This window comes from Podarcis gaigeae (genome assembly GCF_964106915.1).
Source record: "Podarcis gaigeae genome assembly, chromosome: 8".
NCBI lineage: Eukaryota > Metazoa > Chordata > Lepidosauria > Squamata > Lacertidae > Podarcis > Podarcis gaigeae.
The window spans coordinates 18,784,416-18,798,971 of record NC_139684.1 but is presented as its reverse complement, the minus strand read 5'-3'; the positions used below and the strand labels follow the sequence as shown (position 1 = coordinate 18,798,971).

The following is a 14,556-nucleotide window of genomic DNA, read 5'->3' as shown; positions in this document are numbered from 1 at the left end:
TAATGCTCATTTAAACTTTCAATGTTTTAAATTAAACAGTAATTGTTGAGTTCTCAGAGGTATACGGTAGCGTACTTTGACTCGTTACGGCTATTGTGCTCCCGTGCTTAAATTGTCTCTTACATGGATGGCTCTGAGTACAACGTTATTTGCAGGAAGTTAGGGATATGAAATGACTGATACTAAAAGGAAATGGAGAGGATAAAAGACTTGAAGGAGTTTGCGGTAGTCTTGTTATATTATATGAGCTAGGCCAGGAATAGGGAACCTTCTATAGACCACATTCTCTTTTGGGCAGTCTTTCTGAAGGCGGCATTCCCATGGTGGGGGCGGGGGGGAGGAGTGGTCAGAAGCCCAAACTGTGCCAGCCACAGGACATCTCTTAACGCACCATGAGCAAAATGTAATGAGGGAAGGAAAGAGACATCAAGAAGCCGCTCTACATTTGACCGGGATGGGCCAAATGTTATTTATAGGCCCCGGCTACAGACTCATTTATTTAATTATTTATTTACAACTCACCCCCTTTCATTTGTCACTCTCCTCCCTCCCTCCTCCTTTCCCAATCCCCCATTATTATTTTAAATAAATCACTCTGGCACTCGCATCGTCCTCCCTTCCCTGCTTCCAGGAGAGCCCCCAGCGGGAGGCGAGAAGCTCAGATTTATCGAGAGAGCCGAGAGGGATCCTCATCAGGGGAGGGCACTGAGAATGGAGGGAGGGAAGGTCAACTTAATTTACTTGGAGACATGCAGGCTGGGGGTGGGGTGGGGGAGGTGTTCATTTGCACAATTCTTCGCTAGCAGCTGGTGCATGCCATGTTACCAAGGAGGGTCCATTAGCCTCACTTACGGCCAGGCCTCTCCAGGAAATAAGCTGCTCTAGGGCACAAGCCACCCTTAGGCACATCAGACTCTGCGTGCATGCACAAAGTGCTTCTGTCGCAGGTAGATCCGAGGCATAAGGAAGCAGGCCTGTTTGTCATTGAGAAGGCTGGGGTGGCGGCAAGAAGAGGAGCAGGAATTTTGGCCGAGGGATTCTACTCAGAGAGAAAGTGCCCCCAACTTTCCCTCTCCTCCTTCCCCAGCTCAGCTTTCATGTATCCCCACAGGCTATCAGATGATCTCCCTTACCCTCATTCTCCCTAGACTGTCCCCAGCTAATTTCTGCTTCCAATTTCCCCCCTACTTCCCGTTTCCAGCTAAAGCTCACTTCCTGTTTGCACCCCACCAGGTACCCACTTCCCATTTCATCTGCACCCAGAAACCCACTTCCTGTTTCCTCCCCACCAGACATTCACATAAAACTAAAGGAGACCACTGACCATTAAGTCCAGTTGTGGCCGATTCTGGGGTTGCGGCGCTCATCTCGCTTTATTGGCCAAGGGAGCCGGCGTACAGCTTCCAGGTCATGTGGCCAGCATGACTAAGCCGCTTCTGGCTAACCAGAGCAGCACATGGAAACGCCGTTTACCTTCCCGCCGGAGCGGTACCTATTTATCTACTTGCACTTTGACGTGCTTTCGAACTGCTAGGTTAGCAGTAGCAGGGACCGAACAACGGGAGCTCACCCCATTGCAGGGATTCAAACCGCTGATCTTCTGATCGGCAAGTCCTAGGCTCTGTGGTTTAACCCACAGTGCCACCCGCATCCCTGACACTCACATATTTCCTGCTAATAGGGTTGCCATATTTCAAAAAGTGAAAATTCTGTCAGCTTTTTTTTTTTTGCCAAAGATGTTGAGCTATTTTTAAGGGAAATTGGCAAAAAATGACACAGCTGACATTGATTGCCATACATCCAGATTTTCCCAGACATTTAGCCGATTTCCTCCCAGACACTGCTTTCGACTGCAGTATTCTGGGTATTTCCAGGAAAATCCAGGCATGTGGCAACCCTACATGTTAAGTGACAGAGGTGAGATTTAAAGAAGGATGGCAGTGTTCACACATGCCCAGAGGTTTGGAGAGTGGTGAGAAGAGAACAGGTCTGGCCTGCAGTGGCTCCCTGTCTACAGAATGCTCTCCCCAGGAAGGCCTGCCTGGCACCAACCCTGTCATTTGGGTGCCAATCAAATACATTTTGGTTCTCCTGGGCTCTTGTGCAACACCAGCTAAAGGACACTGTACTGTTCAAGAGGATAGTGTACTGTTGAATCCGTTTTTAGTAACGTTTTTGCAATTTTATTATAGCATCTTTTTTCCTTTGCTTGTAAATTGCTTCCTTCAGTGGGAAGTGATGTATGCAGTTAATAAACATAACCCTAAACCTTCCTGAACTAAAGAATTAGATGCTAGGCAAAGAGGCTCATCCTGACCCAAGTGAGTCAAGGCCCAGCTCAGCTACTCACCACAAGCCCCTTTGCTGATGACTTTGATCCGGCGCTGTTGGTTGCATTGAGCCTTCTCCAGCTCGCATTCGTTGCTGTAGGTAGAATAATCCGAGCCACAGACAGGGGCCACCACTGAGGGGCACGTGGTCTTCTTGCACACACATAGTCCCTGGGAGGGGCCCGTTGCACTCCTCTCGCACACGGCGCCAAACCCACACAGCACACCTCGGCACACTGGATGGGAGGGCAAAGAAGAAAAAGATAATTAAGCAATGAATGAGGGTTGGTTTGTCAGAAGAGGGAAAACTAAGCATCAATCTCAACTTTAATATAGTGTGTGTGTTTCCAGCTCAGGTTTCTAGTCCTTATGCCTATGGGGAAAAAGCCTGAAAAAAATTATGGCCAATAAGCCTGTGTAGACAATGAACTGGGATCTCAGAAACTCACATGCAAGGTACAGTACTAGCTTAAGAGCACGGACTTCCTGAAGTCACTCTCAGCCTTAGCATCTGTGAAATGGAAACAGTGGCCTTCCTCACAGAGTTGTCGTGAGAACACAGCAACTAAAGTCAACGAAGGGCTTTGTGAATTAATATGCGTTGTGCGAATGCTACATCACAGCAGGATGTAGTGAGATCTCGGGAGGTGATGGAAAGAGGAGCAATTGTGGTAAGAATGGCAATTTGGGATTAAGGAAATGATTCTCAAGGTGTGGCACTTTCTGGCTTGGCTCTGCAGAATGCATCCCCAGGGCTTCAGGCAAGGAACATTCCCAGCCTTGAACCTGGGACCTTCTGCATGCAAAACAGATGCTCTACCTCTTATCTGCACCCCTTTCCTTAATAGGAAGATGGGAAGCTGTTTTATAATGAGTCCTAGAACTACAGAATCATAGGACTCTGTAGGGTTGGAAGGGTCCCATGCAGGAATCACAGGAGCCCCCAGAGTCTGAGAAAAATGAGCTGGGAAACCCCAGCATGGAAGGCGGCCACTGGCAGGCTGCTCACTCTGCGCCCTCAGATCCCCCTGTCCTGTGCTACATCCACCGCTGAGCCACAGCCCTTTCTCTGAAAATAAAGGACGATTCTAGTCCTCATGGCTCTCAATAAAGGATTGCAACGGGAACATAGGAAGCTGCCTTATGCTGAATCAGAACTTTGGTCCACCAACCTCAGTGCTGTCTACACTGACTGGCAGCGGCTCTCCAGGGTTTCACGCAGGAGTCTCTCCCCTGCTGCCAGGATGCCCAGAGGGAAGGCCAGGAGCCCTTTGGCCACCACTTGTCCATCTAGCTCAGTACTGTCTGCACTGACTGGCAGCATTCCTTCAATTTTCCAGGGACATTCCCAGCTCTACCTGGAGATGATGGGGGCTGAACCTGAATCTTCTGCATCAAAGCCAATGCTCTACCATGGAGCTATGGCCTTTTCCCAAAGGAGGAGGCAGCATCAAGCTAGATGGACCCCCCCTTACAAAATCCTAGCACTCCAGGTGATGGTTATCTCTGCATACTTCCTCAAAAGATAGATAGTTCCCTTGGCATGCTTTTTCTCAAATTTATCTATTTAGGAACAGATGCCTGCTTTTTTCTCTCTCTGCACCCTGAGGCAGATAATGACAAGATAAACATAACCAAACGCATGAAGCCTCCGCTCAATAATCAATGAACAACTCAATTAGCAACCCCCCCCCAAAAAAGTCCAGTGACTCAACTCAATAAAGCCATAAAATCAACATTAATCAAAATAGTCTACTCATCACAGATAGTTTTGCAAATAAAATGTGTGTTTGGCGAGCAAGAGAGCTGTAGTGGCATAGCAACCAGTATGCTAGAATGGGAGACCGAGGACCTGGGAGACCGGGGTGCAAATCCCCCACTTGGCTATGACACTCACCACAGTGACCTTGGGCCGGCCAGTCACTGCCACCCAGCCTAACCTACTTCTCAGGGTTGTTGTGGGAATGAGATGAGGGCGGGGAGGGGGGGGAAGAACCATGGATGGCAGCTTGAGCTCCCTGGAGGAAATGGGATATAAGCGCAATAAATAAATAAAACAGAGGTGTGGGAGAGGCTGCAGGGGGAGGTGTTGAGCCTGTTGCAAGATTGTTTTGGGTGTGAGTTTCAGAATCTGAGGAACAGGTTACCTAGGATTGCCATATTTCAAAAAGTAAAATTCCTGACACCCGCAAAGACCCCCAAACTGTTGAGCCTTTAAAAAAAACCCCCACCAAAACATACCCCGAAAATAGTGACTTTAAGCTTTTTGAGCTGTTTTCGCTGCTTTTTTCCATTGCGTTCCCATACATCTGGGTTTCCCATCACATTTTGCCGAATTTTGCAAAATTCCCTCCTGACGGGTGGCAAGGTTACCAGACAATTTGGGAGCAAAAGTCAGCAGCAAGGTTAGTAGGTATGTGTGAACAGCACCCCCCAGTGTGGGAGAACTTCAGACCAGGGCGGGATGGCTGAATGTGACCCTTAAGACTGCTCTGTTTGGCCCTCAGGAATCCCCCCAGCCCATGCCCCTCACAAGCCTTGCCATCTTGCGTGTTTTTGCCTGGCTGGAATATGTCCTAAGAATTTAAGAAGAGTCCTTCTGGATCAGGCCAAGGGCCCACCTAGTCCAGCATCCTGTTCTCACAGTGGCCCATCAGATGCTTCTGGGAACCTGGCAAGCCACTCCCCCCACCATGAACACCTCTTACTTGCCTGGGAAGAAGACGGCACAGAGATGTGCATGACATCCTTTGCTTTACGTTCTTTAGCTTAACTCCGCCTCCTTTTGCACCTGACCCCGCCCACTGCTGGCACACGGCCCCTGGGAGGATGCAGGTACCTTACACAGTTTTGTTTTCGAAAAGAAATCATGCTTTGTTTTGTTTCTGAAAGTCCGCGAGGCAAAAGAGAGAGGACAGACACATCATAAATCAATCCCTGGTTGCAAAGGCCCTCTCAAGCCAATATACCTGGCAGTTCTCCAAACAAAACTGTTGAATTGCTGTTTTCATTTCTGAGTACACAGTGTGATGTTGTATTGTCCTTTTACTATTTTTTGTTGGGAGCAAAGGTGGCTGGGGCAACCCAGTTGGATGAGCAGCATCATATTATTATTATTATTATTATTATTATTATTATTATTATTATTATTATATGCTGCTTCTATTTTTTTAAATCTGCTTGTTCATTGTATGCTTGCTTTGATCTCATTTTTGTTATATTTGCTGCAAAAATTCAAACACTTTTAAAACATTCTGTTTGATTTTTTTTATTATTTTTGTTTTAAAATATGGAGTTTCTAGGGGAACTTTCAAGGCTTCGAGCCTCAAAACCACCAACTTGATAGACACACAATAATTACAGATTGCAATTAGGAATGTGGCGGGAGGGTGGGTCGCCTTCCTAATAAGAGATGCACTATTCTTGTTATCGCGCATGCTAATCAGAGGAGCCAGCACCAGCCAGTTCCCCATCTAAATTGCAAATGAAGTAGAGGTGTTTGGCTGTTCTTTTTTAATTTGGGAGGTGGGTGGTGGTGGTGGGAGGAATGCCAGGTACGGGAAGCTGAGAAGTGTGTACACACACACACACACACACACACACACAGTGTGTGTGTGTAGCGTGTAGCTTTTCATGTCGTCTCCAAAGAGAGGCGTTATCCAAAGCATCAGCCTCAGATTTTGGACACCAGGGTAGCAAATCCTCATTTGGCCCCCAACAGCCTTCGGCAACTTGCTCTTAGCTGAGATGATTCTGTGCATCTTTGTTCTCACACACACATACTCATCCTTACAACCAAATTTCAGGTTGTTTTTTTAAGCTGCAGTCATTGCGCTTTGGAAAGCGTTGCGTAAATGGAGATATTCTGGCACCTTCCATAGGTCTGCAGTCTTTTTCCTCTCCGGGCAGAATGTGGGCCCTTCTGGGTAGAAGGAGGGAGGCAGGAAGTGGCCTAAAGACACAAGGGCCCCCTCCAAACACCTGTTACGTCCACACCGCCCATTTAAAGAACATTTAAATCACGCTTCTCCCTTTCTCAAAGATTCCTGGGAACTGTAGTTTGTCAAGGGTGCTGGGAGTTGTAGCTCTGGGGATGAACTGCAGTTCCCACGATTCTTTGGGAAGGGGGAGATGTGCTTTAAATGTACAAAGCCATAGTACATTTTTTGCAAATGTAAAAAGCCAGCCCTTTATCACACATTTTGTGATGATTTGTGCTCTTGATGTGATGAATTGTGCTGAGCCTCTCCAATTCAGGCAGGATTTCCTGATCCACAGGCTCTAAGGCTGCAATCCAAACCCCTGGCAGGCAGCTGCGGGCTTAATGGAGAGGCGGTGCCGCTGTGACACCCACAGTCCTGCCACTCACGATGTCTACCCATTAGGTGGAAAGTGTTCAGCAGAGTGATGCTGTAATTTCTGTCTCCTTCCTCACCTGACTTACAGTTAAAGGCCAAAACTCAGTGATAGAGCCTTCTGCTTGGCATGCAGAAGGTTCCAGAGAGGTGCTGCCAGCCTATGTAGACAATATTGGGCGAGATGGACTGGGTATAAAGCAGCTTTCTCCATTCCTCCGAGCTTCACCCCCTTGACCTCCCCAAGCTGACAAGTGCTTCCATCTCTCCTTGCTGCTCCTTTTACAATCACTTCTTCCTCTCTCTCCCTTCCCTTCCCCTCTCTATTTGTAGCAAAATTCCTACTCAGCCATGAAGCTTTTGGGCTAGCCAGGGGTCAGAAACTTTTTCAGCAGGGGGCCAGTCCACTGTCCCTCAGAGCTTGTGGGGGACCGGACTATATTTTGAAAAAATAATAATGAATTCCTATGCCCCACAAATAACCCAGATATGGATTTTAAATAAAAGCACACATTCTACTCATGTAAAAACACCAGGCAGGCCCCACAAATAACCCAGAGATGCGTTTTAAATAAAAGGACACATCCTACTCATGTAAGAACACGCTGATTCCCAGGCCATCCGTGGGCCGGATTTAGAAGACGATTGGGCTGGATCTGGCCCCTGGGCCTTAGTTTGCCTCCCCATGGGCTAGCCTTTGTCTCTCAGCCTACTTTACAGGGTTGTTGTCAGGATAACCTGGGGAAAGAGTAGGAATGCCATCCTGAGCTCCTTGGAGTAAAGGTGGGATATCAATAGAGGAAGAAAGGAAGGAGAATTGGCATAATTAATTATTGCCCTCAATAATTCTGTTGATTTATTGCTGCTTCTGTGAGGATTGATTTTTGCTTGTTTGCTTGTTTAACTTTGTAAAAATATTGCTGCTTAACTATGTTTCAGATCATATATATATATATATATATATTACCGTTCAGATCCCTGCTTGGCCATGAAGCTCGCTGGGTGTGGCCTTGCCCTCAGTCACTGCCTCTCTCGGCCTAACAGACTTCACAGGGTTGTTTTAAGGATTAACTGGGGAGAGGGAGAGCCATGCCCCTTGGGCTCCTTGGACAAAACACAATAAATAACAAACAAATCTCTTTCACCATTGCCTTGTGGATCCTGTGGGATGGAGAGCTGGGGCAGAAATGTCAAAAACACATAAATGCCCTGGAATGTTTGTCTGTGTTAAGAAAAGCTCCCCTCCTCGTGCCCTCTCCACCTTCACAATGCACACACACGCACCTATTATGCATTTCTCCCCGTTACCGATTTAGTTATATGTATATTTTAATTTATAATTGTATAGGGACATCGCAGACCCACACGCAAAGAGCTGCGTTCTACGGACAAAGCACCCAGCTAAGGAAATGGCCTGGCCTACATAACAGCGGGAGAACGGAAATAAATAAAAAATAAATGAATAAAAAAAGATAATGTGTGGGAAAAGAGAAATCATAAAAGGGGAGAGGAATGCTTTTTTTAAAAAAAAGGAAAAAGAAAAGAAAAACAGCACGCTTGCCGGCGGTTCATTTACACTTCAATACTTGGGCGCCTGGCTTCAGCTGCCTGGAGAGAGTTTAAGCTCATATGCACAGCAACAATGCACAGCGCTAAGAGACTAATATCGTCAAATAAATAAAGAAGACGAAGAAGAAGAAGAAGCTTTCGTTCGCTCCTGCCCAATATCTAAAAGCAATTTATCATTTTTATGAAGCTCTGTGGATCGTCTCTTTCTCAGCACACACACACACACACACACGCGCGCGCGCACACACACACACATATATATAGATATATTTATATTTATATTTATATTTATATTTATATTTATATTTATATTTATATTTATATATGAGAATGAGAGAGTCTTTTTCTGGAAACAACCCCCCCCCAATTTTCGCACAGTGAGATAAGGGGGTGGGGAAGGGAGGCGAGAAAAGCAAAATGGGGGTCTAAAAATGCAGAGCGAGAGAGCGATTGACTTGATGATTATTTCCTTCCCTTTCTCCACCCTCACATCCAGCCAACCAGCCCACTCCCCCCCTCTGCACCCCGGCTGCCCTCCTCCCCATCCTCCTTGTGCTCCTTCTTCCTGGAGCTGAAGTCTTAAAAGAGTTTGTAGTGCATTATCAAGCTGTCACTCAGAGAGCGAGGAAGGCACAGAAGACAAAGCGTCTCGGTGGCACTGGGAGAAGACATACGTGTTGGGAAAAGGTCCGAAGGCACATAGGCGCTTCTTGCCAAGCTGTGCGGGCTGGAGCTTAATGGTCAAGGAAAAAATGAGCTGTAGCTCAGTGGTTAGAGCATCTGCCCGGCATGCAGAAGGTCCTGGGTTCGACCCCGCCCCTGGCATCTCCAGGTAGATCTGGGAGAAACTCACTCCCTGAATCCATGGAAAGCACCTGCTAATCAGTGTATCCCCTAGTGAAGCCATTCCTGCAGATTAAAGCCTTCCAGATGCAAGTGTTGTAAGCATCTCCTTTGCATGCAGAAGGTCCTGAGTTCAGCCCCTGGACACTCCCATTCAGAAAAGTGTGATGAATTTTTTTTCCCCACCCCAAGGGCAACATTCCCTTATGGGAAAGCTTGGAACGGGGGAGGCACCAGCCAGTAGTGGGCGGGGTCAGAGGCAAAAGTGGGCAGGGCAGAGTGTGTAAATTATTTTTGCACACTAAACTGGTTTCTACTCACACCCCGTGCAGGCAAGGGAATTCATTGGTAAACATCATTATCATCATCATCATCATCATCATCATCATCATCATCAAAAATAGCTGTTACAGTGGTACCTCGGGTTACAGACGCTTCAGGCTACAGAAGCTTCAGGTTACAGACTCTGCTAACCCAGAAATAGTACCTCAGGTTAAGAACTTTGCTTCAGGATGAGAACAGAAATTGTGCGGTGGTGGCGTGGCGGCAGCAGGAGGCCCCATTAGCTAAAGTGGTACCTCAGGTTAAGAACAGTTTCAGGTTAAGAACGGACCTCTGGAACGAATTAAGTTCTTAACCCAAGGTACCACTGTATTGTTATTGTTATTTCATTTTTATGCCACACATCTGACTGAGTTGCCCCATGAATAAACTGTCATCATGACCATCATGAGCAGGCAAGAGGGCCTTCTTGGTAGTGGCACCCACCCTGTGGAACGTCCTCGTATCAGATGTCAAGAAGATAAGCAACTATACAATATTTAGAAGACATCTGAAGGCAGCCCTGTAGAGGGAAGTTTTTTTAAATGTTTTATCTTTTTTTTATATATGCTGGAAGCCGCCCAGGGTGACTGGGGCAACCTAGGCAGATGGGTGGAGTACAAACATTGAAATTATCATCATTCCCATTGTCCACAGTGACTGGTAGTGGCTCTCCAGGGTTTCAGACAGGGAAGATTCCCAGCCCTTCCTGAAGATGCCAGGAATTGAACCTGGGATCTTCTGCTCTACCAGAGATTCCTGTACACACACACCTATCTTCCCATGCCCTATCCAGGTAACAGAGACACATTATCACAATCCCAAAGCACAACCCTGCCACGCAAAAGCCATTATGGAGGGGACATGGAGTAAGGCTGGGTGAAGGGTGTTGTTTGGGGAAGGGGGATGGCCTAGGGAGACTCAGGAGGGCCAGAGAGAGAAGTTTGCAGGGCCGGGTCTGAGTTTTCCCACCCCTGTCTGAGTGCATCCCAAGAGACAGTGAAAAGTCCAAGCCCAAGGCTGTATCAGGCACCCTGCTTTGCTTCTGTCGCCCATGTTGGTCTGAGACTGAGCCCATCCCCTCGGTTGCGAGATAACCTCCCCTCCTTTCCCTATTTCATTCTGTCAGGGCCAAGGCCTGGTGAATAATTCAGAGCAGGTTCAGCAAGGCTCTCGTGCCTCTGCCTCCCCTGGCAGGGCCGGGAGCGTGCGAGGACGCAGCTGGATGGGGAGGCCATGAAAGATATATGAATGTGGAGTGGATGGCATATGGCTGAGTTGCTTCGCAGTCCTCCCGGCACCCTATTTATCCCCTCCAGCCGTACCTTGCTCCAGCATCTCTGCCCCAAGCCAGGGCTGCAGCAGGGTTGAGGGGAACCATCGCAACAGTCACACTGCAAGGGGTTACTGCAGAAGGCCCCGGGTTCAATCCACAGATGGAAGATATCTGCCGCAAACTCTGGAGAGATCTTGCCAAACAAAGTAGACCCAAGGGCCACATGCCCTTCTTGGCAACCTTTTGAGGGCCACATGCCAGTGGTGAGCGGGGCCAGAGGCAAATTTGAGCAGGGCAACAAATGCAAGTGTTCGCCTTTGTCCAGCAGGCCAGTTGCATATTCGCACACTCCTCTGTGTCCTCCATCCATCTCCTCTCATTCCATGGGCCAACTATGACAAGGGGGCAGCACAAAGATGACAGGTGATTGACAGGTAAATAATCCCACCCACTTGTCCAATTTGACTCCTGGGAGTGATGGGTGGAGACAGAGCAGGACTGAACTGCCCATCAGGCGACATTACCTGATAGGTGGGTATGGCTTATCAAAGCCTGGTGTCTCCATCCGAATTGGAACCCCTGACAGGCCAAAACTGGCCTGCTGGTTCCCTGTCCTGGTGTACAAAATTATAGAGTAGTGCAAGTACTGTTGAATATCAGCTTATTTCTGGCTCCTCACTGCTGTGATAAGGATGGGGATATAACCCAGGAACATGCTTACATCAGCATGCTTACCTGGGTGCCTGAATACATGAGAGAAAACATCTGCAAGGGCATGGTTCCCTGTCCAGAGAGAATGAAGTGACAATCTTGTATGTAAACAGCGCACAAGGAATTCTGTGCTTGTCTGAACTGGGCTGCAGCCAAGAAATTCCAGAGCACTGTCATCCTCATAACCCTTTAAAGGACGGAGGTTTTCAGACATCCTATTGCCAAACTCCTGAGCATCTGCTAAGGAATCTTGTGGCTGCCTTTAGTTATCGAAACCAACAAACAGAGAAGCTTAAAAAAAAAACACCATCAGCAGTCTATCACCACGCCTTCCCTCGCCATTGGCTTGGTGCCTGTGATGCCACAGAATGTTTGTGAGCATCCTAGCCACTCAGAGGCAGCTGGTGAGATGCAAGCAACAGAATGTTGACAATCAGAGCAAATCTCTGAAAGGAAGCAAAAGGTGAACGGCCATGGGAGGGGGGGGGGGGGAGAAAAACAGCCATCTATATTGCCAGCTGCTCCTTGATTGAACAAAGAATGATATATTGTGGTGGGCTCAGAAGGAAAGCCACCTCGGTAGGCCCAGGTGTATTCCTTCACCCCCCCCCCCCACTTTGGGTTAATTCCAATCACTAAGCTAACGCTTCCTTCGGTCTTTCCCATTAAAAGGATGGTTTGCCGCAGCTGTGCTGTAGATGGATGTTTGCTGGGATGGAAGGGCAGGAAGACAGGGCGGGGAGTCAGGGAAGGAGAAAGGGCAGCTCCATTCTTCCAACCCTTCTGGCTGTACATGAAGATGCTGCTTACTCATACTTGTTACTGAGACAGTAGGAGATAATAATAAAGCTTTTTTTTTTTAAGGCTACAAATTATTTTAGCTGTCAGGGTCAATTAATCAAAAGTGGGCAGCTCAGCTACCCCAAAGGAGTACAGGAATGAAATCTGTTATTAAACCTTCTGCTCCTAAAACACACAGGAGAAAGGGGTTGGGGCTGGTGGGGTGGGGGGCTTAAGTGGTGGTCTTCTCAAAGAAAGGGCAAGGAGCACTTAGCCCCCTCCGAAGCCTTTTCTTCTTATTAGAGAGGTCCCTAGATCTTCGCAAAAGGTGCTTATTATCAACCATTATATCTCACTGACTCAGTCGGGGTCCAATCTACTGAGCAAACAAAGAAAGATCCACTTCCTTGTGCATCACAGGGAAGGAAACAAAGGGAATGTTTTCTTTAAAAAAAGAAATAATTAATGTAACTGAATTTTTAGCTGGAGGGCTAGCAGCCACCCCCTTTTCACCTCGGCCTTTCCCCTCCTTAACTGCAGCCCCTTGGGGTGATGAGATGCACTGGAAGGCTAGTTTACTGTACCTGCAATACTTCTGCAAAAGAAAGCAATTGGCTGGGGTTACTTCCCACCTCCCCCCCCCCCCCCGCAAAAAAAATATAGGAGTGACAAGATGCATCTGCCCCAATGCTGTTTTCTGATGCAACTGTAAAGGGTGCAGGAGCCTTGAACTCTCTCTCTTATTTTCTCTCTGTCTGCTGCTCCTTCTTGTTAATCAATTACCTTAATGGATGAAGAAAAGCTTAAGCTGACTAAAGAGGTGCCCCACATAATTTAGCAAGACATTTTGCTACGCCTTCTAATAGCAACCTCAGGTAGTGAGCACCAACTGGATTATAGCCAAAACAGGGCTACAGAGAATCCAAGCAGGAGGTAAAAGCATACCCAAGGTGGGTAGGGAACGGTGAGGGACAGATCCTAAGGTTTACAGCAACATACCAAAACCTTACACCCAAATCTTAAGGGGAACCAATTGGGATTGAGTATTGTGTTGATGACCCCCACATTACAATTACATTCAAATCCATCTGGATTTAAGGATGGGCACCCAAGTTTGCTTCCTCTGCCCTTCCTGTCCCATTTTCCTTGTGTGTTGTGTCTTCTGGATTGCATGCCTGTGGACAGGAGCTGTCAACTTTCAATTGATTATATGTAAGCCACTGTGGGGGTCTTTTTGGCTGAAGAACGAAGCACATACACACAAAATAATAAAATAAATGAATGCCCTGTGTTTGCAAGGAGGGGGTCTTAATCCGTAGCTTTGGTTCCAGCAGCAGGGGGTGGGGGAGATGGATTTCTCTCCAAGACACCTCTAAAAAGCCAGGATGAATAAATGAAACGAAGGCTTTAATGCGCCCAGTGAAATGTTAAAAACATGGAACAGGTTTAAGATAATTGGCTCCATCATTGCAGGCGGATGTCAGAGGGGGTGGCGATGGTGGCCTGTGTTTTGAGTCAGAAGGTACTCTCCCCCCACACTGCTGAAATGGGAGTCCTTTATATGCAATCAAAATTCCAGGCGTCTTGGCAGAAATGAGTCTAGTAAAGCAAGGGAAAGGAATAATCAAATGGGAAAACTTACCAGGAAAAATAAAGGATGAATGTTTTAAGGCGCGGACTGAGCAACGCTTTTAAACCCACAGTTAAATTAAATTAAGGCACCATGGGGGGTTGTCCCATTTATTTCGAGTGTGCCTGGCTAAAAGAGGAACCCAAATTGGATGAGAAAGGGTGGGGGGTGGCGGGGGATCCTCCATACGAAGCGTGATGCGAAATGGTCTTGGGATTCCCACTGTAATAAACGCGACAGCCGATTCCTGATTAAATATCAAACTGCAGGTGGGCTGTTAAGGGATGGGAACATTCTTGTTAGATTATTGCGTCTGAAATGAAATCTCATCTAAAGGTGCCATGGCAATCTTTTATTCCTCCACAGACAAGGGAAGATGCCTTTGTGCACAGCAGGCTGAGCGGGTTCAAGAGAGAGGGAGAGGGGGAGTCAAAGCCAGGCCAGCCAGCATCCCTGTTCCTGCCGCTTAGGGAGTGAGCCTATTTCAGGGATTCCGGGCTGCTGAATACATACAAAACTGACTATGGCTTTTCTTCACACTTGACAGCAGATCTGTGTCAACAGAGCCAGTCAGGTACTTGAAGTGTGATCATCAGTCCTTCTCCTTTCCAGGATAAACACAGCCAGTTCCTTCAAGCTTCCCTTCAATACCACAGCCATCTTCGCTGCTCTCCTCTGAACCTGTTCCAGTTTCTCTCTTTCCTTCTTGCGATGCTCTTCTATGGAGTCAGAGCACTGGTC

General features: G+C 47.4%; 1 protein-coding gene across 5 annotated transcripts in view; it reads right to left on the bottom strand.

The window, feature by feature from the left end:
- AGRN (agrin) overlaps window positions 1–14,556 on the bottom strand; it is a 243,119-nt gene that overhangs the window by 89,148 nt on the left and 139,415 nt on the right. For all 5 annotated transcript variants that reach the window (XM_083752360.1, XM_083752361.1, XM_083752362.1 and 2 more), the window contains one exon: window positions 2,351–2,566. In XM_083752360.1, coding sequence (XP_083608486.1) covers window positions 2,351–2,566 — 216 coding nt within the window. The remainder of the gene's footprint in view (window positions 1–2,350; window positions 2,567–14,556) is intronic.